Below are 21074 nucleotides of genomic sequence, written 5' to 3'. Positions count from 1 at the left end.
CCGCTCACGCTGATCGTTCCAGTCGAACAGTTGCGGCGTGGATGGTGCATCCGTTTCGCTTTGCCGTCGTCCTCCTTGTGCAGAATAAATGGTCGACATTTGTGGGCATGAGTTTGAACGATGCATCATGGTGCTGCGGTCGCGAATTGCCAGTCGCGTTTTTAAACTGGATTGTGCTTGGTCTATGAGTTGTTGAAGTGATTGGGTAATCCTATCCAAGTCATCATCGTCGTTGTCGTCGTCATCATCATCGTTCGAGTCATCAGCATCAATGTTTGCTGCTGTGGCGTCAATGTTTATATAATTGTGATTGTCGATCAAGCCGTAGTCGCTGTCTTTGTTGTTGTCGGACAAGAACGGTATAGAGGAAGGACATGTAAATGATCTGCACAAACACATCAATAATTTGATCAAAAGATCTCACAATCTATCACTTTTTTTTCTTCTTTTTCTTTGCAGGAACATTTACTTTGAGGGTCGTAAGGATCGTTGTTGTTGTCGTGTACTCGAAGAAGAATTTCGCAGCAATAAGTGGTTGGTAGTCTCGAATCTGGTTTGCATGTCTTTCATAATATATTGCGTTTCTTGGACCGCCCGTCGCATCTCCAGCACCGTTTCATCTAGACTTTTCATCTATGGTTGTTGTAATATTGATATACATTACATTAGCATGTTTTTTAGGAGAGATGGCTGGATGATAACGGATACGTGGCGCAAAATAAGGGAAAAGAATGCATATTAATTATGAAAAAAAAAAAACTATAATCTTGTTTTTTTTTTTTGCTTCTTACTCGGGCCACCCATGGATCAGCAACATCGTCGTCGTCGTCGTCGTTGTCGTTGTCGTTGTTGTTGTTCTTGCTGATGGTTATGGCGTCGCCGCTGCCGCCACCGTGATTTTTGCTCGTTAAAATAGCATAATGATACGACGGAGGTGGTGTGGTCACCATTGACGAACGGTCTTCGAAAACAATGTTGTTTTTGCTGTCATTTGCAAGGTTGTCATCCTCGGCACGTCGACAAGGGATTTCCATTGAGAGAAAAACCTGGGTGAATTATATCTTTTGTAAAATGGGCTCGTTTTCGTTTAGAAGCGCTTTTCGTAACGTAAAGTATAAATATAAGAAAAAAAAGAAAAAAAGAGGTTGAACAAGGCGGGTTGGGCCAAGAAAGAAATAAGTTTGGGAAGAAGAGAAGAAGAAAACCGGAGTGTGAGCAAATGGACCCCAAGACTCGAAAAGTATATAACGACGCGGAGTAAACGCTTGTACAGTGCGCAACAAAAAGAGAGGCAAAACCTATAAAAGGAAGGAGAGCATCCCCGAAGCAAACAGGAAGGCGGAGGCCATGTGAACGTAATATACGTGAATCAGCCTGTATTCCACACCCACCCACACACAGACACACAGACACCAGACCAAGGAACAATAGCACCGTTCTCTCTTTTTATTCATATTATGATTATTGTACAATAATAATTTCACACAGCACTTTTGTTCCTTTTTTTGGGGGGGTTGGGTGTTAGTAGTAGTAGTAGTAGTAGCCAAATAGACCACCTATTACTATCTACGGCTATTATAGCCTCCACGGTATCGAGGTGCATTTTGACGGTTATTCATTTGAGGCACAATCACGCCACTCGAGCTGGGTCTAGGCAGACTACTACTACTACTACTACTACTAGTGTTGTTGTTATTGTTCGTACCCCGCGGGAAATCCATTCCAAACTGCTGTCGTTGTTGTCTCGCTGCATTATTTACATTCATCGTGCCTGTCCGCGTCGGCTGCGGAATCGAATTCCAGTTGTTGCTTCCCGTGCCCCGTTGTAACTGTGTGGATCCTTGTTGTGATGGAGGTAATCCTCGCACAGTATGTGATGGCGCTGATGGTTGTGGCCGGCTGGTAGAATAAGATTGGCGTCGCTGTTGCATTTGTGGTTGTTGATATCGATGCTGATGATGATGATGATGATTTTGTTGTTGCTGTTGTGATGGTCGTGGCAGCTGATGTTGAAATGCTTGTCCAATAAACTGGGGTCGTCTGTTATTGTCATTATTATTACTGTTATTACTACGTCTGCTGCTGTTGCCGTTATTTTGATATCGCGGTCTGTCAAAGAACTGATCCAAATCACCCCTGTCTCTTCCTCCTCCTCCTCCTCCTCCTCCTCGCCGGTCGTTACTCCTTTGTTCATCCGAATGGCCTCGTCGATATCCAGACGCAGCACTGCTAACGCTATTGTTGCTACTGTTTCTGTGTCTTTTCTTCTTTGAAACATCCAAAACGAATCGCTGGTCAGAGCGCGTACTGTCTATTGAAAACACCGTCGGGAACTGTTGCAGGTATTCTGGCAATATCGGGCATTCGTCGCCATAATGGTTCTGATCGCCACAGTTGTAGCAGTAGCGTACGATAGGTGTAGATGCTGGTGCTGGATTATCCAATGGAGTATACGTGTGCACAATCAACGGACATTGCTGTATATAGTTGGTAAGTTTTTTTTGTTGTTTCCTCTTATTAATGCCCAGAGCGCGCTTTCCTGTTTACCTCTGAAATATGATCGCGAGAACGACATCGTCGGCACGGTTTATTTTCTGCGGGGTATTGGCAATCCTATAGACCCTATCTCAGTCCCTGTGTGCTGTTTTTTTCGTCATCTCCATTCAACACCCCCCCGCCCCTCTTTGAAAAACTTACACGTCGTTGATGACCTCGTCTTTTGCATCGAATACAATACATCACCGGGCTGCATCGGTAGTCATGTTTAGACTCGCCACATTCTGCACACTATTTCCAGTGAATGACAAATCCCCATTTGGTCAGTATATATCCGATTATGCCAGCCTTTTTCCACTTAGGTTTACAAACTTACCACTGGACAATCCTTTCGTTCATGTCCTGGAGCGTTACAAGCAAAACAAATCGATACGTGTCCTGTGAACTTTCTCTTTCTCCGACTTCGTTCGCGATTGTCGATCTAAACAATCAAGATTTTAGAAAATACTGCCTTCCCTACACACACACACACACACACACAGTCTTTTAGAAATTTACCTGATCCTGAATCAAATCCTGCAATTTGCTATTAAGTTGCTGTTCCTCGTCTGTTTCCTCCTGCTCGTCCAAATAGCTCGGATTATCCGTATCAAAATTGATAAACCGCGTTGTTACCGCAGGCACAGCTGCATTGCCATCATCGTCCGAAGCAACTGCGCTCTTGTAATCATCGTAGTCGTCGTCTTCGTCGTCTTCGTCAGAAGAAGATGAAGACGATGATGATCCATCAGAGTCTTCTTCTTCGTCGCTGGTGCTTAAAGCACCTTCTTCGTGTTCGCTGTCGTCGTTAGTTAACTTGGAAGTACCGGCAGTTGCAAAGGCATCGTCAGATTCACTTTCACTACTCTCGTCACTGCTGCTATCATCGTCATTACTGCCACTAGAAAAGGTAATGTGATTGTTGATGCTGCTCTTGTTGAACGGATCGTTAATGACAGGTTGTGATCGATTAGTCACTGCTTGTTGCTGTACTTTAGAATCGAGATCAGACGTTGGTGATGCGGCACGTTGTTGCTGTTGCTGTTGCTGTTGTTGTGGCGTCTGCTGTTGCTGTTGTTTCTTTTTCTTGAGACCAGTACTGTAGTGAATCAAACTCAAGATCTTGTCTTCTGTATCGCTATCAAGTTCCTCCCTAGTTATAAAACAACAATCAGAGGTTTGTTTTTCTCATGTGATAGTGATGGTCTACTTTTTTGACCGTTTCTTTTCTAACTTACTCTGATGCACTGACGTGATTGTCTCCGTAGTTGTTTTTACTTTCATATTGCCTAAGCAATTCGAGCTCTTCTTCGTCGTCTTCAAACATGCTCAAGTGGGTATTATTATTTTGGCAACAAAACTTTAAGAAAAAAAAAAAAAAACAAAATTTGTAGCGTGCTCTATGATTGTAAGGTCCGCAAACCCAAAAGCCCAATTGAGTGCCTGGGGACACTGAAACCGCCTCGCTGTGCGGTGTGTGTTATGCAAGTCATATACAAATCAAGAACGATGTCACCGATTCTACTTTATAACCAAAATAGTAAAATGCAGTGCATATCGGTAGAACATGATAATCGTACTGTAATACAAAAGGAAACACGCTACGGCAGTAATTAGAAGAAAAATGGAAAGAATAAAAAAAGAGGCTTTTTTTGTTCAAATCTAGATATGCGGCTATGTACTTAATCCAAAGGAACCCAGTCCCGTGGGTTCTTGAGCACCTCTACTAAATCGGCCTGTTCAGTGCCTGCCTCCGGCTCATGCATGTATTCCCACCGCGAGGTGAGCGGCAAAGACATCAAGATCGCCTCAATGCGTGCGCCAGGCGTCTGCAAGCCAAACTTGGTACCACGGTCCCACACCAAATTAAACTCGACATAACGACCACGACGGATCTGTTGCCATCGCTTCATTTCGGGAGTAAACTTCATGTTCATGCGCTTCTTGACGATGGGCAAGTAGGAAAGGGAGAACCGGTTGCCCATGTCCTTGATGAATCCAAACAATTCTTCTGCGGGTTTGTCATCCAGATCGTCGAAAAAGATGCCGCCAATGCCGCGTGCTTCACCACGATGCTTGATGTAAAAGTATTTGTCACACCACTGCTTGAAATCCTTATAGTACCGTTTGTCCGCCTTGTCACACCCATCCTTGAGAACTTGATGGAAATGGATCGCATCGTCCTCAAAGAGATAACTGGGTGTCAAGTCAGATCCACCACCGAACCACCACATCTTGGGCGTGCCATCTGGGTTCTCGATCTCAAAATAGCGGTAGTTCAAATGCACAGTAGGGCAGTTGGGGTTGTGTGGATGCATCACCAGCGAAATGCCGGCAGCGAAGAAGGGGACGGGACCATCGGCTGTGATTTCTTTACCTCGATCGTGGCGCATCTGTTCAACGGCTGCCTTGGGCAATTGGCCATACACGATCGAGACGCCCACACCGGCTTTTTCAAAGACATTGCCATCTTGTAATACACATGTGATTCCTTCCCCGCCTTCAGAGCGTTGCCATGCTGTGCGTGAAAATTGTTTGCCGTCAATTGCTTCGACGTCTTGCACGATTCGGTTCTGTAGGCCCTTGACAAAGGATTCCATACGGAGACGCATGGGATCGCTGTCTGTAATGGGACCTTCTGCTCGCTAAACACACGTACACATTTTAGATGGTTTAATAGACCCGTACTACATGATGAAATGCAATTAAAGGTAAAGAAAACAAGAGTTACCCGCTGCTTGTCATCCGAGACAGCATCACAATGTGCCTCGTTTTGGCGCCATAAACCGTAGGACAGTGTCACCGCTGCAGCAGCCGAGGCAATATATCCAATGTTTCGTCGACGGTGGCGGGGACCCGTAGTTGCTGTGGTTACTGTGGCAAGCGACCGACACTGGCACCCTGACGATCTGTGTAATGTTCATGGCCAAGTTGTTAGTATTAGCTTAAAGGGGGACGTGGCATTCAAATGGTAAAGAGCGTAATTATACATACAGTGATCGTAGTGCGTGTGTTGTTTGTGGTTGCACTATCGTACACAAAAGTATTGACGCGTTTAGTACTTTCAATATGCTTTCAATGGAGTGTGGAGAGGAACTTGACATTGAGACAAAAGTTTTGTTTTAAAATATATAACGTACAGCGGCTCGCAAGCGGTCGCGTGAGTCGTGCGGACAGCATGGTACCTTTTTCCTTCAAATGGTAGAAGAAAAAAAGCGAAAAAAAAAAAGCACCCCACGGACAAGCTCGCGCCGTTAAATATTCAGAATCAAACTTTAGGTGGCGTGATGGGGGAAAGCTGTTGGTGTGATGTTGATACTCCGGCCTTTGAAACGTCGTGCAGAAGTGGTCAGTTCTCGTTGTTAACGAATGAATTTTACAAAGTTTCGCGGGGTAGATAATTCTCCTTTAAACATCACACGATAAATAGTTTAACCACCCCTTTTGTAGAACCTGCCTTGAGAGTGTGTCAAGTAGGGCTTTGCTTCTGCTGCAGATCATGTCCTTTTCCAGTCTATAAATATGTTACTGCTATCAACATCAGATGATATTGGCTTTTTTCTTTGTAAGCAACGCCAGCTCATTTTGCCACCGGTCACCCCCGGATATATGCTCGGCATGATGCGATTTATGTATAGCAGTTGATCAAAAGAGTTTGATAGAAGGATCATCGTCTAAATTTGTTGCCTAGAGAACAACATGATGTCGGATAGGAGAATTGTACCTCTTTTTTGTACCAACGTACCTTATAATGTTGACAGATGTGCTACCACTGGATCAGAACAGAGCCTATGAAAAGTTAGCGAACTATCTATTGCCATTGTTGCATCCAGCAAACGTGCGCTGCACTAGTAAGTTTTGTGCTAAAGAACTATGAAGCAGATTGTTGTCGATTCGGGGAGAAAACGACAGGCTGAGCTACAAGCATATACGTTGCAGTGTTACTAATGAGTGTTGAGGTAGCAATATGAGTGAGCTCTATATATATGTTTTGGATGGATTATGTCGGTCGTACCAAGACAAATGAACATTGATAGCAAACGAAGTTGCCGATGCGCAAGATCAAACTCTCTTCCTCTTCTCAGCGTATGCGCTTTTATTATATGTATAGGTCAGGATTGGCTATCCGCTTCTGTGTTCGACCAAATAATATACAACAACCTGTAACATCCAGTGTCCAGGATGTTACATTGTACTTTAATGCAGGAACGTAGTGTGGTAGGTTTGAAAGGCGAGAGGCGTTCCCCAATATTATCCATGTATATGCAAAGTATTCATGAAAGCACAATATGGAGAGATCCTCTATTGCCGGTAGACCATCCGATATTGACCTATCGTAGCTAATCGTAATTTCGGTCAATATATCGGGGAAAATGTTGGTTAGGGCAAAGATTCGGTCGTGTTCCTTGGTGCATGAGTGTACATGTACAATGATGGAGATTGGAACTGGCGTTTAAATGTGTTGGATTTGAGCAGAGCACATCAGGAATAGCAGTAGTAGAAGACTACAACGTGTGTAAACTGCGATTGACGAACAGTAGCCTCTGGGACATCAAAGCCTCTTTGAGAGTCCACATATACGTCTTCCAGTTGGATGCAAGCAGCAAAAGAACGTCTTTACTTGGATAGGTTACAGGTAGTAGGCAGATTTCATATCCTTTTATAAACATGGTTTTTAGTTCTGGCATCAGCGCAATGGTACATTACGCATTGGTTGTATCTCGCGTTGTTTTTCCTCTTGGCTGTGCTGACCAATGTACCAAGTGTAGTTGTTCCCGATATCTTTGTATATCTGCCCGTTGAGGCCTTCAAACTGGACGGATTTGGCACTGTAGCGCGGAATATAATTTTTGAATTCTGAACTTTCGTCGTCTTACTGGTCGTATTTGCCATCATGGTCTATCCTTTTCCTTTTATCCAGTGGCCTCATCGACTTTTGAAATCATTTCATCTGAGAAATAGACACTAGCATCGTCCATGTGTGGATGACACTGGTTTTAATGGAGCCCGAAATTATTCATGCAACAATCAGAGTCGCGTGCATGTTATCATATGTCGGCATGGTCGTGTCTTTTTATACATGGACGCTTTTATCATCCCACCTTCATTCTTCAATACGAGATGTTGTATCACTCATAGCTCTTCACCATCGTTGTCCACTGTATTGTATTGCTGTAGTGTACATGAATCTGGAGTCCGTCTCCATGTTGAAATTTTTCTTTGAGGCATTTGGTCGAATGCGGTGTGCACTTGCTCATAAACCGCTTATAACTGTCCGCTGGTCAGGTTGCCCCGACAATGGATGTATATGCGCTTATAAACAAGCCATAAAAGGCTTTGTATACTATTTTTATAGCGACTAGCAATAGTTGGAATTGGTCAAATCGCGACTTGTAAAACTACCATGACCGATCTCCATTCCTGCTTACAGGAGAAGGAGATTGAACCGCCTCTTGTATTTAAAGTACTAATATTCTTCCAAACCGCTACTCTACTAGGATGTCGTGTCAGGCGATCTACTTGCGCACCGCCTTGAATTTTGAATCAGCTGACCGAAACACCGTTCTGTTGCTGTTGCTGATGTTGCCGTGGCAAAAAGAGTCGTGTCGTGTTGCAAAAGCAAAGAAGGGCGTTGGTGCGCCGCTGCGGCGGTTTTATGGCTGCATGTAAAGTAGGCGGGACACGAAACCAAGAGGACACTTAATTATGCCAACAGCCTCAGCTGGTTTTAGTAGTAGTAGTAGTAATAGTAGGGTCCCGGGGAGGGCGAGGAGGCGGGTTGCAGGACATACAAAGGCCTTTCTTTTTCCTTCTTCTTTTTCTTGTAATTTTTTGCACTTCTTGCTCTTGTTCAATTGTACGCAGCATTCGCAAAAGTCATTTGAACGCCTCTTATTTTTCAAGTGCCCATCTCTTTTGGCCCCAACCCTTTGAATCGGGTTTTCTTCAGTTTAACCGGCGCATAATAATACTACGGGTACGGACGGACAAAGCGAATCGAACGATAGAGCGAGACTACGGACGGACCCCGTTACGAAAGCAGCGCACGCTTTACATTTCTGTATATTTGTTTGTCTTCTTTTCTTATATACCCCAACCCCTCTCTCTCTCTCTCCTCTGTTTAAGTGGCTCTTAATATTGTGAAGAAGCCCACAACTTCTTCTGAACTTTTTCTTCTTTCTTCTTAATAATCCCCTTATTTCCTTGACGAAAAGAGCCGGGCATTCGCTCTCTCTTTCTTTCTTTCTTCCTTCCTTCTTTCTTCCTTTGCGCACACCGCTTTTGTGTCTTTGGGGGCAATTGCTGATCTCACTCATAACAACGAACACTCTCAGTAGCATACACAGCACTCTGTAAAGAAACGCATAAGCAATCCCGAGACAGTTATATAATGCAACAAGCGCTTCCACCAGCACCAGCACCTTCTTCGCGGTTTCGAGATGGCAACAGCAACAGCAATGATGGTTCATTACACAGCAACAACAACATGGCCGGTCGAAGATCCACAGTCGCATTCTCACCATCAGATCACTTGGACAATATATTTCAAGCAGTACGACAGCAAGTAAGTGGTATACAGAGAGAGGGGTGAGGTGGGGTGGGGAAACTCTATTCTGAGCACAATCATGCTGCGGAGTGTTGTGCATTAACACAGTAAGTACTAATACTGTACGTGCTTGCTGCTGCTGCTGCTGCTGCTGCTGTGTTTGAAGGTCGAACGCTGGGGCGAAAATGCAAAATGGAAAATCGAGTTGATACTTCTGAGTGATCAGCATGCTACTGGCACTGGTGCCACCAACACCGCCACCACTGGTGCTTCTTTGTTGCCACCACCACCACCACCGCCACCATTAATGCATCACCAGCACCATCATCAACAACACCACAGTCATGTAAGTACAACTTTTTTCAAGGATGGAGTAAAATACTGCGCGCGCGCGTAAAACTTCGGAGCGGGGAGAGAGTGAGAGAGGGAAGGGGGAGGGTTTGTGCTAAAGAGAATATGGGAGGAGTGAGCGAAAAAAGAAGAGGGGATGACAGGAGGGAAGGGTACACAAGAACATTTGGGATGATCATGGGCGGAGTTGGGGGCTTCCTCTTTCCTTTTCTACATTGACTCATTGTTGTTCTTGCTCCGCCCCCTTTCTCTTCTCTTCTCCACACACGATATAAAATATGATATCTCGGTCCATAAAGCCGCATCAGCACCAGCACCAGCACCAGCAGGTAAAGACATGGCCTCTTCAAAGACATTTTTCAGAGAGAGAAAAAAAGGAAAGAGAAGGACGTCTTGTTAATCATATATCGTCACAGGATATCACGAGGCCACAACAGTCGGAAACGTGGAGCATGCCTTATGCAGCTGATCTTCAACACAACGTGAGTGGTATATACAATCTCTAATGAAACCAATGTGCCTACGGCTAACAGCTTCCCTTGTCACTACTGCTACAGCTACGAAGTGCGCTTGACAAAGTAAAGTATCTTGAAGGCGTTGTACGTGCACAAGACGAACGCTTACGGCAGCCACAAGGAAATGGCTCGCTGCATACCATCCAAAATATCCACACGACTATGGTAAGCACAGCAGTTTGTCGGTTGATTTCTTGGTTTAAGGGTTGTTGCTCGTGTTTGTTGACTCTGTTCTTTAGGTGAACGAATTAAAAAAACAGCACCGGGTCGAAATGAAACTACTGCAAAAGGAAAATCAAACATTGGCGAAAAAGTTCATGCGGATATCGTGCACCTTACAGCGGATTGAGAAGATGGGCTTGGCGCCTGAGGTAACAATAACATTTAAGAGCCAAATCAGTTACCATGACATTCCTCCAGTGCCTTATTCTTCTTGCTGTAACAACGTCCCTGGTTATACTGATCTGACTTTATTCTGTAGAACGCACAACTGGATGTAAAGGACTTGCGGGAGGAGCGCAGGGTGTTGATGCGCAAGTTACATTTGACCGAGCTGCGATTACGAGCACGTGATGCCGAGCTGAACTATTTGCATAGTCTTGCATGGTCGAAACAGCAACGACATCAGCCGAGCGATGATGACGATACGGGTGATCATGATGATCATGATGACGAACAACTTCATAAACACGATAAAAGCAATAACGATACAATAGTAGGGCGACTATCGCCCTCGGCATATCTCTTGCAGAAACAGAGCTCACCAGTACTACAGCCGAAACAACAGCAAAAACAGGCAACGACGACTGGGAACCGGCCCATTTCGGCATTGGACAGCCTTAGTATTCTAGCAGACCAGATGTTGAGCGATCCAGATTTTGGTTCAGAAGGAAAGGAATCATCAGCGTCTCCGGAGTGCGATAGTGCGACACCCACTACTGCTCTGATGACGGCTTATCCGCAGCAATCATTGCATGAATTGCATAAACGAAATGAGCAGCATTATCGCTATGTGGAGAAAGGAAACACTAGTGCGGCAACGACGAGTCCTGTACGTATAAAAAAGGAAGTGAATGGAAGAGAAACCCCATCATCTACACCATCAGTATTGCCATATAATAAACGGAAACGTGGTGGTGACGACCAACAGCAACAGCAGCAGCAGCCGTTGTCACCTCTGGGATACTACAATAATTATCATCATGGAAACGTCATGCCGTATTATCGAGGAGGACGAAAAGTAGAAGAGGTAATATAAAGTGGATGCAAAGCTAATGAATTGCTATCAGCGGATGTGTCTATAACTCTCAGATGATTCTCTTTTACTAGCTGAATAATGAGAGCAGTGTTATGCGACCATCATCCGCGTTTCATACCATCATACCTATCCATCATCCACAATCCAAACATCGTCACCAAGGCACTACTATTCCTCCAGTCAATATCGTACCACGACCACTATTACCACCATCATCTATGACAACAAAGGACAAAGTGATCGGTACCAGTAATACTGCTGCTGCTGCTGCTACCACGAGTGGACTACCACTTGGTACACTCATGTCACCTGTTCCATCGTCAGCGTACCATCATCACCCTTCGTATCATCATCAACAGCAATCATACAACAGCAACCAACACCATCTTCATTATCATCAGCACCATCACATCAATGATCTTTCACCAGCATCATCCACAGAAGAAAATAGGAAAAGGCGATGGTCACTAGACATGTCTGAAAACAAAAAGAAGAACAGTCCGCCGCAGCCAATGTAACATATCTATATTATACCAGTACAAGTACATACAACACCCAGCAAGATTTCTACGAGACCTGTCACTCTACATCATATACAACAGCCAAGAAACGTCATTTTCTTTCTTTCATTTGTCATGACATTTACAACAATCCAAATATGTTTCCTTAATATTTACAGTTTTACTAAAAAGCCAAAATAGTCATTTGCAACTTATACAACACACACACTCACACTCCATCAACATATTTCTTGATTAGTTTTATTTAAAAAAAGAAGAACTAAACGGTCATTTAAAAGCCCTGAACAAGCTTTCTTCTTTCCGTCGTGTCCCTTCATTTATGATGATGGTCTTGCTGTTATTAGTACACTGCTTGATATAAGAGAGTGGTTGAAAGAAGACAACTAAGAATGTTGTCAATCTTCTTATTAAGGATGGTGGAAGAAAAGCTACCATTATGCAATAACTCGGGATATTGAGAGTGGATATAAGCGATATACAACAGTAGAGCTATGTCAAGGGGAGTGGGGAATCTCAGTAAATAACTCGGATTTTCAAAGCGAATAATGCTTTCAACATTGTCGCTTATACAGTGTGCAGAACACTTGCTGACGGCAGGAGAAAAACCACACGACGTAGCAGCGGTCAAGTTTACTCGCACAATTCGCAGAACCTCGTGTGAATACTACAACTGCTCGCATTTTCTCGTTCAACACAGGCTCTACCTACCTGAAAAAAATATATTTGTAAAAAGGGTTCTTTTTATTAAGCACCAGAAAAAAATTTGCGGGATTTGATTTAAGTACGGGCGCGCAATATTAAGGTTCAAGCACCCAGTGTTGTTGTGAGGTTAATCCAGGAACAGAACTAGTTTCGTGACACCTCAGCTTGTTGAGGTAGTGCTGCTGGTGGTGATGTTGATGATGACAATCCCCATTTTGAAAGGCGTACGCGACCGGCAATGCCAATCACGACAAGCGCCAAGGCAATATAATGGCCGATGATGAGCTTGGGTGACCATAGGTTTTTGTACATGTAATCCGCTCGGACACCCAGTTGGGCAGTGATCCAGATGAGTACGAGCAAGATATATCCGGTCATACGGTGGAATTTCCATAGTTGCTTTGCCTTGGTAACATTGCCATACAGCCTAGGAATGTAAGCGATCGTCAAGCCAAACAATAATTGGAAAAACAGGTAGCAGAAGACCGTCAGACCGAATTTGCCGTGGTTTCTATAACACGTCATTCCGTTAAATTATTCCATTCTAAACATGTGCATTTACACTGATATAAGATGTATGATAGCACGTACGATGTAAAGTGTTCCTTATGCATCATCGCTTTGTTATACACTATGAAACTGAAGCCAACAATGGCGAAAATGTATGCTGAGGCTTGCATAAAGGCGTGCTTTTTCAGTCCTTTTGCTTTTTCCTTTGCCGTGCTGGTCGTTTGCAAAAGATTTACACCTTTTTTAAAAAACAAATCAGCAACAGTGCGTGAGTTTGGAAGAATTTGCTGATAAGCAATTAAAATCACAACCACCTCTCAACTTGTATCATTATTCAAAAGAGAAAGTTCAACAATAAAGTAGCAAGAACAATACCTTCGGTTGTAAACACAATGAACAACATTATGAAAATGGGATGGTATGTAAACACATTGAACGGAATGCGCACCAGGACAGAAATGATCAGTCCAACAAAAAGAGCTAATCCTACATGTGTGGCAGCTCCAAAGATTGCATCGCTACGGCTCTTCATTTCTTTTGGTGTGGTGGTACTATCGGTAGGGTGACGATTGCTTAGAAGAAGAGGAGTCGTCTCTTGGTCTTGCTCACTATTGTAAGCTGTTATAGCCGCCATGGTATTCTCTTGTATGTATTATATGTTTAAAATAAGATCTATGCCGCTTTAGTTTCTACTATCTCCTTGTTCGTGATATTTAGAGTTGGGGGGGGGAAGGAGCAAGTAAAGAGTGATATGCAGGGTGCGCTATGTGTGAACGTCGCCAACGAAAGAGATATCTCTCTCTCTCTCTCAGAGTTTCCCACCGCTGATAATTTAATGAGATTGTCGCTCCATTAAATACTTCACGAGAGTCACGTGGCGACAAATCACTACGACAATCAGTATTGTTAATAAATCGTGTCAACGCTTTTCTAATTCTTTAATCCCTTTGATATACTACAGAAACAAGGAGACTAAAAGAAATGTATATGTAGCTTTAGCCACACAACCCCTTTATGAAGTTATACAGACAGGAGGGAAGAAGATTAACAGGCGGATACTCCTTTCCTTGAGATTAAACTCAATAAGAATCCATGTCAACAACACCATCAATATCACCAAGACCAATACTCACGATCTATACATGCGCTACTTGGTGATATGAAACGGATAAATGGTGAGTACTTTTTATTTAAGCCTAATAGGTTCAAATGTTACACTGTACAGCTCAAAAATCTTTTTTACTCCATAACAGAGATCGGAAATCATGATACAACTAGAAATTGTGTTGGTAAGCAAAAAGCTTTTACGCTGCTGCTGTTTTGAGTCGAGACATTATTACATCTTACAGATGTTCTCTCTTGGCAAAAGGTTAGTGTCTAACGAAGCAATGTGACTTGGAGAGCAATAAAAACTAACCCAAAAGGAATCATCATCACTGATGCTCAATATAAACATTACCACTGCGATGTTTTGCACTCACACAATGTTCTATACGCTGTGTAGTTAACCCAAACTGCAGCATATCACAACATCTTTTTATAGCAAGTGTAGCAAGTGCTACGGCTGTTAGAGATTCTGGTCATCAGAGAATGATTCCTCGTCCGGGTATTACGGTCAAAAGCACTACATCCCTTACAAAGCATTATTCTCATAGGTAGTAAGCCACTATATACTCATCGACGTGGTATGCCACCTGAAAGACGTATTTCTGGCTATATATAGCAGGGGATGATGACACTTACAACATTCTTGTAAAAAAGAAGGGGGTGATTGGTTGATGCATATTGGATAATAATGAATGGTGGAGAGAACACAGGTAAGCACCAAACGGCTCCAGTAAGTTTGATTTGTTGATCCTGCTATCCATGTCGTAGCATAAGTACAAAAATTCAAAGCTGGGTATAGACAAAATTGCCGTCTTGCAAACTACGATTACGAATTGATGATTATTTAAAAGTATGTTCCTTTTTTCTAAGCTCTCCTATAATACCTGTGAGTTGTTCGTCTCGCCAAGGAAACGATACGTATCTAGAAATATTAATTTCACTGAAATAGTAACCGGTGAATTATTGATGACCTGCTTGTGTTAGCGCTAGAAGTAAATTCGTGCTATGAACACCACTCCTCTTCTTGAGTATCTTTTGTGATAGGCAAGAGGGAAAGCTCCAGAAGCAGTGAGTTGTTGTTATAGAGTATAGATCTTGGTAACTACTGCGCGGATCATGATAAGACTGACACCTTTAATATCGCTCGGTGATTGTTCGGCAGTTTCGAACTATTGAAGCCGAGAAAAGCATTCCAGTGTATGCAGGCAATAGCGGCGAAGCAAATTCGTTCAAAGTTCGGATGCCAAACGCCGCCCTCCCCTAAACAGTATGTGCTATGTATCTGCTATGTCTGGTGCATGAAACAATTTAGTATGTTTGCCGATGCTTAATGACAGGAAGCATCCTGGGTTGGCCCCAGCTATGGCTTGTTGTTGTGGTAACGACCAAAAGGTGTATGCTGGAAGGAGCAGTAGGATCGCTGGTAATCTAGGCAACAAAGAGCACAGAAATGTCTATTACATGCATGCTGGCTTAGCACAATGCTACATAACAGCACCGAGTAAGGAAGGGAAGCCTATAGAAGATCACCTCTCCATAAATAACCACAGCATCAATTACCTTTCCATCCGTCTGAATCCATTGTAAAAAGACTTTCCCACGAGAGAGTTAAGGATTATCAAGTAGTAGTGTATCTAATAAGGCTTTTATACAGATAGATATCATTCTAGTATAAGCACGTTGGATCAACGATCACAATAAAACGACATCAATCAACTACCTACATGCTCTTTTCTATCCCTTTACTCTTATCCCTGGGTACAGTATTTCCCCCAAAGGATTCGACACTGTGACACAGTGTTCAAAATGTCGTAGTAAAATGACCAGCCTTTAGTTATTCCGTTACTTTTGCCAGGCAACAAATAATTTTACTACCAACAGAATGCCGCCGCGCTACTATACGTTGACAGCATACAAATGAGCGCACTAGTAACGTAGAAGATAGCCAGGCGGGATTCGGCAGCAATGTAATTGTGTCGTATTATAATGTTGTATGATATGACAATCGCCGACGTGTTTTATCAGAGAAAAAGGATATAAATGTATTCCACTCCACTACAAGCAATAAAGACTATCTTTTAACAACCCTTGTCGTGTCACTTTTTGGCGGATCAATCCGTAGCCAATGAGAAGAGAGAGGAACAAAAGGGAAACAAAAGAATAAAGAGAAGATGATTGATACTGTTTATTGTTTGCGATGAGGAGGGATATTCAGATGTTTTGTCTAAGCTACTGCGGTAATGATGGATAATAATATAATATACAATTGTGTTAATAACGATGACAAAGAGTAGCTGCGCAGCAGTGTTTGCTGAGTAATGATGTAATGGTCGACTGCGCGATAAGAGGAAGAAGTCATAGCTGCGGATTGTGTGACTAAAGAAGTGTTCCACCAAACGGGGCAAGAGAACCAAAAAGGTAAAAGGAATTACCAGCCATTTCTGGCTACGACACCCTCTATCCTCGTATCATCTCCTGTTCTTCTCCTTTCCCATTGGCTACGGATCCACCGCCAAAAAGCGACTTGACAGAAAAAAACTAAAACAATGATTTTCTCAGTTTGAGAAGATCAATTTTTGTTCAGGAGCTGACGTGGTTCGAACACGTGACCAGAGGATCTGCAATCCTCCACTCTACCACTGAGTTACAACTCCTTGTTGAATGTCGTAGTTAAAACAAAAGTTATACACAACGAATTTTATTCTTTAAAAAATAATATAATTCATACTTTTCCTCATCATCTTATCGACTCTTCACATAGCATAATAATTTGCTTCTCATAGTGCTGTATATATTTTTTTTATACTTAAAAATAATTATTTATTTAATAAATAGTAGAATTCAATACTACTTTTATTATATTTCAAATATTATAGTTAGGGATCTGTATCAGAACTGTAGAACCGGAACCGAACCGAACCGAAACCGAACCGGTTCTGTATACATAGAACCGAAGAACCGAGAGGCAGAAGATTGCAATCAGCGATTTTGGTAATTAGTATTAAGTAGGCTATAATGGAAGTTACGAACAATGTTATTCTGAAAAGACCACGAAGTAGTGTATTTGCAGGCCATACTTTATTGAAAAACTTAACAAAACCTGCAAAAGCAGAAGGGAGTAAAAAATAGTAAAGAAGAGAAGAGAAAAAAATAAAAAAACACTTCTTCAGACAGCAGCTTGCTTTCTCCGCCCATGGGCGTCCTGCTATTAGTTGTCTAACCAATTATAATCTACTAGCTGTAATATAGATAATAAAATTGCTATGATCAGTATAACCATCAGTGGCCGAATTATTTATTTATTTACAATAAAAATAATAAAAATTGAATTTTTTTTATTTATATTGGTAGCCCCCCACGAGAAAAAAAAGAGCAATCGTTAAAAGTACATAACAACAAATAAAAATGAACACAACACAACACATTGAACAACTTGATATTGAAATTAAAAATTTAATTGATAATAAATGGACTTTTCTTGATAAATCTTGGCCTGAAATGCAACATAGATTTAATCATAGAACAGCTATTAAAGATATGAAGAATAATACAATAAATGATATAAAGGATGTATTACTTAATAGATTTGGATTTATACCTGTATTTTATTTTCTTACAGTTTTATATGGAAATATTGAATATCCAGGGCCATATCGTGAGATTGAAAAAGGACTTGCATTATTATATCATATGGTATCAGGTGTATCGGGAAAGGATATGCATACTGTTATGCCATATGCAACGTTTTATGATTTATATAAGCGGTTCTGGATTACTAACTATAATGAATTGAATAAAAAGGTAAAACAAGATCTAGATAGTATGTTCTCATCGCCACGTATTCGCATTCTATCAGCAATAATAAACAATCCAGATGGTTTTAAGAATGTTACACTATTTATTGATGGGCATGATAGTAAAATAAAGTATTATAAACCAAATGAGTCACATTCACAATTATATTCATATAAATTAAAAGGGCCAGCTGTACGTACACAAGTTATACAGGATATGAATGAAATAATTACACATGTTTCAGTATGATGAATAATCATTAATTTTAAACTATTAATTATATATAATTTAAGGAAAGTTTTTATTATTGAAAACACGTAATGGGCTTGGACACCCTCACCAACCCATTACCTCTAAATCTCATTGTCAAGTTACATTTCGTCACAAGTTCCTCATGTAAAGGAGGGAGGTGCTCACTACCATTCCGCTACTTTCAATTATTAAAATTATTTATGTTTTATTTTACAAATTTTTATTTATTATGAATAATATGTTTTAGTTTCTTTTTTTTACAATGGTAAAAATTATTAATATTCTTTTTAATAAATAAATAATGATAAATAATTTTAAATTTTATATATTTTTAAATTATTTTTTTAATATCTTAAATTTATAAATATAAACTAACAAAATATTTATATTAAATATCAAATTGTACTTTATTTATTATATATAAATCAATAATACATTTTATTGTTATAATTTATTCATCTATCTGAAAAATGTGCTATCGGAAATGATGGTACTATGTTTATTAATATGAAATTATATAAAAAAATAAGTGAGGCAGATTGTTTAGGGATGGATGGTGGATATAATTTATTTATACAAAAGTTCAAAGATAATGCGACCGATGCTGGATATAGTTTTTATGATCGTAATTTTTTACATCCCATAAGAAAAGAACCAGGACAAAAGTTAACAATCAATGAGACATACTTTAATAACAAGTTTGGATCATTTCGTTCAGCAATAGAAGTACAGTTTTCTATGTTAGGCTCTAAATTTGAACGATTCAATAATAATCGTGCAGCATTGCAAATATCTGATATAAGATATTATAATATTCAGTTTCGTGTTGCTTGTATTCTTACTAATATATGGCGATTTGTAAATAAGTATAATATAGAGGTACAACCACATCATAAATTATGGTATGGAAAAGACTTTGAATTCCCAAGTAAGAAAAACAAACTTGACTTGGTATTTTCAAATGAGCAAAAAGTAAATACTGAATATAACGAAATGGTTGACATGCAGCAGAAATTTCTACAGCTTAATATTAATCAATCAATAGATATGGCTATAGATAGTGAGGAAGAAACTGAAAATAATACATCTAAACGCAAGAGAAAAAATCAAAGAGAACAGAGAAATATAGAACATGGTAATTCATATGAAATTGAGAAGATTGTAGGACATGTGTATACTGATAATAAGTACATATTTGAGGTTAAGTGGGTTGGATATAGTGTAAAGGATAATAGTTGGTTAACAGTTGATAAGTTTAATTCCCGGGAAATGCTACATGAATATATGGCCACACATGGTATTCAGCTCTAAGTTAATTTCTTATTTATTTGCTTATTAAAAAACCTCATATTGAAACTGACCGCATCAACCTTTCGTTTACTTGCCCAATTATATTTATGTTTTATGCATTCATTAGTTATACTTGTACTTATATTAGTACCTGTTGATTTGTTTTTGACGTCAGTTTCTTTTGTTATATCTATATCTTCTATTATAGCCTGTTTTATATCCTTATGCTTTTTAAAATATTCTTTTGGTTTTATTTCTTCTACTACTTTCTTGTTTCTCCGTTTATTTTTATTTTGTCTTTTTTTCTTTTACGTTTTGGTATAGTATTAGGTATATTACAGTCACTGCTTTGCTCTGATTCAGATGTACTGACATCTATATATTTATGTTTCTCTGTGTCTTGTGGTGGGTTTTCCCAATCGATGTTATCAGTTATAACTTCATCACATTTTATATCATTTAATACATCCTCCCAATGTCTACAATCTTCTGGTAGGGGTGCCTTTACAGTTGACCATCCTCTATTATTTTGTTGAGGTGTTTTATGTTGTTTATTGTTCTGTTTATTATTACTATTATGTTTCTTTTCTTGTTCCTTTATATATTCTTCTGTATCAGCTAATTCTTGCAGTTCCTCTACTGTTTTATCCATCGGTGTATATTTTTTAATACCATCCTGACCACTGTTATGTGCATAACGGATAAATGTATGCTGATCTTGGTATTCGTTTTCGAATTCATCTTTGTATAAGTCTTCATACATATCCATGTTTTCATAATACATGAACTTATTTTCATAATCCTTCACCTTCATTGTGTATGGATTCCATATTATATGACCTTTACGGTTCTTATCAACATAGATAATATATAAACGATTGAGCGTTGGTTCTAACTCATATATTGATTTATTTTTGTATAACATGTGCGGCATATAGTTACTATTCAGTATTATTGGCATATTTTTCTTTTTAGTTATTAACTTTGTGAATTTGCCATTAAGTTTTAACCGTGTTCCTTCTAACATTTGATTTAAAAATGTTAATTTGAAATCAGAACCAGTTTCTTCATTATATATAAAGTCATAATCATCATCTTTATAATCTGACCAATCATTTTCTTTACTCATTAGATATGCCCTATGTCCACCTTGTTCTAACATATCAATATTATATGTTTTTCCAACATTTGATGGACCTACGATCCAGTATTGTGGTATCTTATTTTTACCACTAAACATTGTTTCAATACCAAACATAGACCACATATGTAATTTATTTCCAGGGTTATTTTCCATATCTGCATCATGAAAGTAAGAATTTAAATTTGATTTAACAGTATCATATTTCCATAGCAATTCTGGATATATTTCGGTAGCCTTCCGCATATTAAGCTGCTTCGTGATTAATTGATATCCAAGTAACTGTTGGTGCATTTTTCTGGTCTTAACTTCATAATTTGGATCCATATTATAACAAATATAATCTTTTCCTTTCATACAGTAGCTAATAGACTTTTGTGGATTACCACCTGGTTTTATATTTGGAGTAACACCATCGATAGTAAAGAATTTGCGTGCTGTTTTTGTGTCGAACCGCTCATTCATTTGTATCCATATATGAACATGTTTCTCACCAGTTTCTGGTGCAATTTCATCACATACAATTGCCTTTTCGATTCGATAACCAATA

General features: G+C 40.2%; 8 protein-coding genes and 1 non-coding gene across 9 annotated transcripts; 1 reads left to right on the top strand and 8 right to left on the bottom strand.

Moving 5' to 3' along the window:
• Positions 1-1298: 1298 nt before the first annotated feature.
• Positions 1299-1454, bottom strand: BDB00DRAFT_848223 (uncharacterized protein; the record flags this gene model as incomplete). The annotated part of the gene is made up of 1 exon (XM_053125293.1): positions 1299-1454. One exon carries the CDS (start codon positions 1452-1454, stop codon positions 1299-1301), a length of 156 nt encoding a protein of 51 aa, XP_052974647.1.
• A 108-nt stretch (positions 1455-1562) lies between these two features.
• BDB00DRAFT_877446 (uncharacterized protein) lies at positions 1563-3862 on the bottom strand (the record flags this gene model as incomplete). The annotated part of the gene is made up of 6 exons (XM_053127615.1): positions 1563-2477; positions 2548-2613; positions 2698-2787; positions 2873-2977; positions 3055-3688; positions 3774-3862. 6 exons carry the CDS (start codon positions 3860-3862, stop codon positions 1563-1565), a joined length of 1899 nt encoding a protein of 632 aa, XP_052974646.1.
• A 16-nt stretch (positions 3863-3878) lies between these two features.
• BDB00DRAFT_848217 (Coproporphyrinogen III oxidase) lies at positions 3879-5743 on the bottom strand. Its single transcript, XM_053125292.1, has 4 exons — positions 5676-5743; positions 5530-5563; positions 5267-5444; positions 3879-5180 (listed from the first exon to the last, which is right to left on the bottom strand). The coding sequence occupies exons 1-4, from the start codon at positions 5713-5715 to the stop codon at positions 4218-4220; spliced, it is 1215 nt and encodes a 404-aa protein (XP_052974645.1). The 5' UTR covers positions 5716-5743; the 3' UTR covers positions 3879-4217.
• Positions 5744-8192: 2449 nt separating this feature from the next.
• Positions 8193-9511, bottom strand: BDB00DRAFT_43181 (uncharacterized protein). Its single transcript, XM_053117371.1, has one exon. The coding sequence runs from the start codon at positions 9309-9311 to the stop codon at positions 8487-8489; it is 825 nt and encodes a 274-aa protein (XP_052974644.1). The 5' UTR covers positions 9312-9511; the 3' UTR covers positions 8193-8486.
• Positions 9512-9737: 226 nt separating this feature from the next.
• Positions 9738-12032, top strand: BDB00DRAFT_848210 (uncharacterized protein). The gene is made up of 6 exons (XM_053125291.1): positions 9738-9762; positions 9850-9915; positions 9991-10113; positions 10188-10319; positions 10430-11197; positions 11278-12032. Exons 2-6 carry the CDS (start codon positions 9886-9888, stop codon positions 11722-11724), a joined length of 1500 nt encoding a protein of 499 aa, XP_052974643.1. The 5' UTR covers positions 9738-9762; positions 9850-9885; the 3' UTR covers positions 11725-12032.
• A 541-nt stretch (positions 12033-12573) lies between these two features.
• BDB00DRAFT_772549 (eukaryotic cytochrome b561-domain-containing protein) lies at positions 12574-13187 on the bottom strand (the record flags this gene model as incomplete). The annotated part of the gene is made up of 2 exons (XM_053120050.1): positions 12574-12940; positions 13021-13187. Coding segments are annotated over 2 exons (534 nt in total), but the record flags the coding sequence as incomplete, so codon positions are not given.
• Positions 13158-13757, bottom strand: BDB00DRAFT_848207 (uncharacterized protein). Its single transcript, XM_053125290.1, has one exon. It carries the CDS (start codon positions 13571-13573, stop codon positions 13274-13276), a length of 300 nt encoding a protein of 99 aa, XP_052974641.1. The 5' UTR covers positions 13574-13757; the 3' UTR covers positions 13158-13273.
• A 2871-nt stretch (positions 13758-16628) lies between these two features.
• BDB00DRAFT_t106 lies at positions 16629-16700 on the bottom strand. Its single transcript has one exon. It is a non-coding gene; the product is annotated as a tRNA-Cys (tRNA).
• A 257-nt stretch (positions 16701-16957) lies between these two features.
• On the bottom strand, positions 16958-17242 carry BDB00DRAFT_848205 (uncharacterized protein; the record flags this gene model as incomplete). Its single annotated transcript, XM_053125289.1, is given in 2 exon segments — positions 16958-17191; positions 17211-17242. Coding segments are annotated over 2 exon segments (266 nt in total), but the record flags the coding sequence as incomplete, so codon positions are not given.
• Positions 17243-21074: the final 3832 nt, after the last annotated feature.

Source organism: Zychaea mexicana (assembly GCF_025766255.1).
Source record: "Zychaea mexicana strain RSA 1403 chromosome Unknown BDB00scaffold_109, whole genome shotgun sequence".
NCBI classification, from domain to species: Eukaryota; Fungi; Mucoromycota; class Mucoromycetes; order Mucorales; family Lichtheimiaceae; genus Zychaea; species Zychaea mexicana.
Note: the sequence above shows the minus strand (reverse complement) of the source record. Positions and strands in the feature narration are given on the sequence as shown.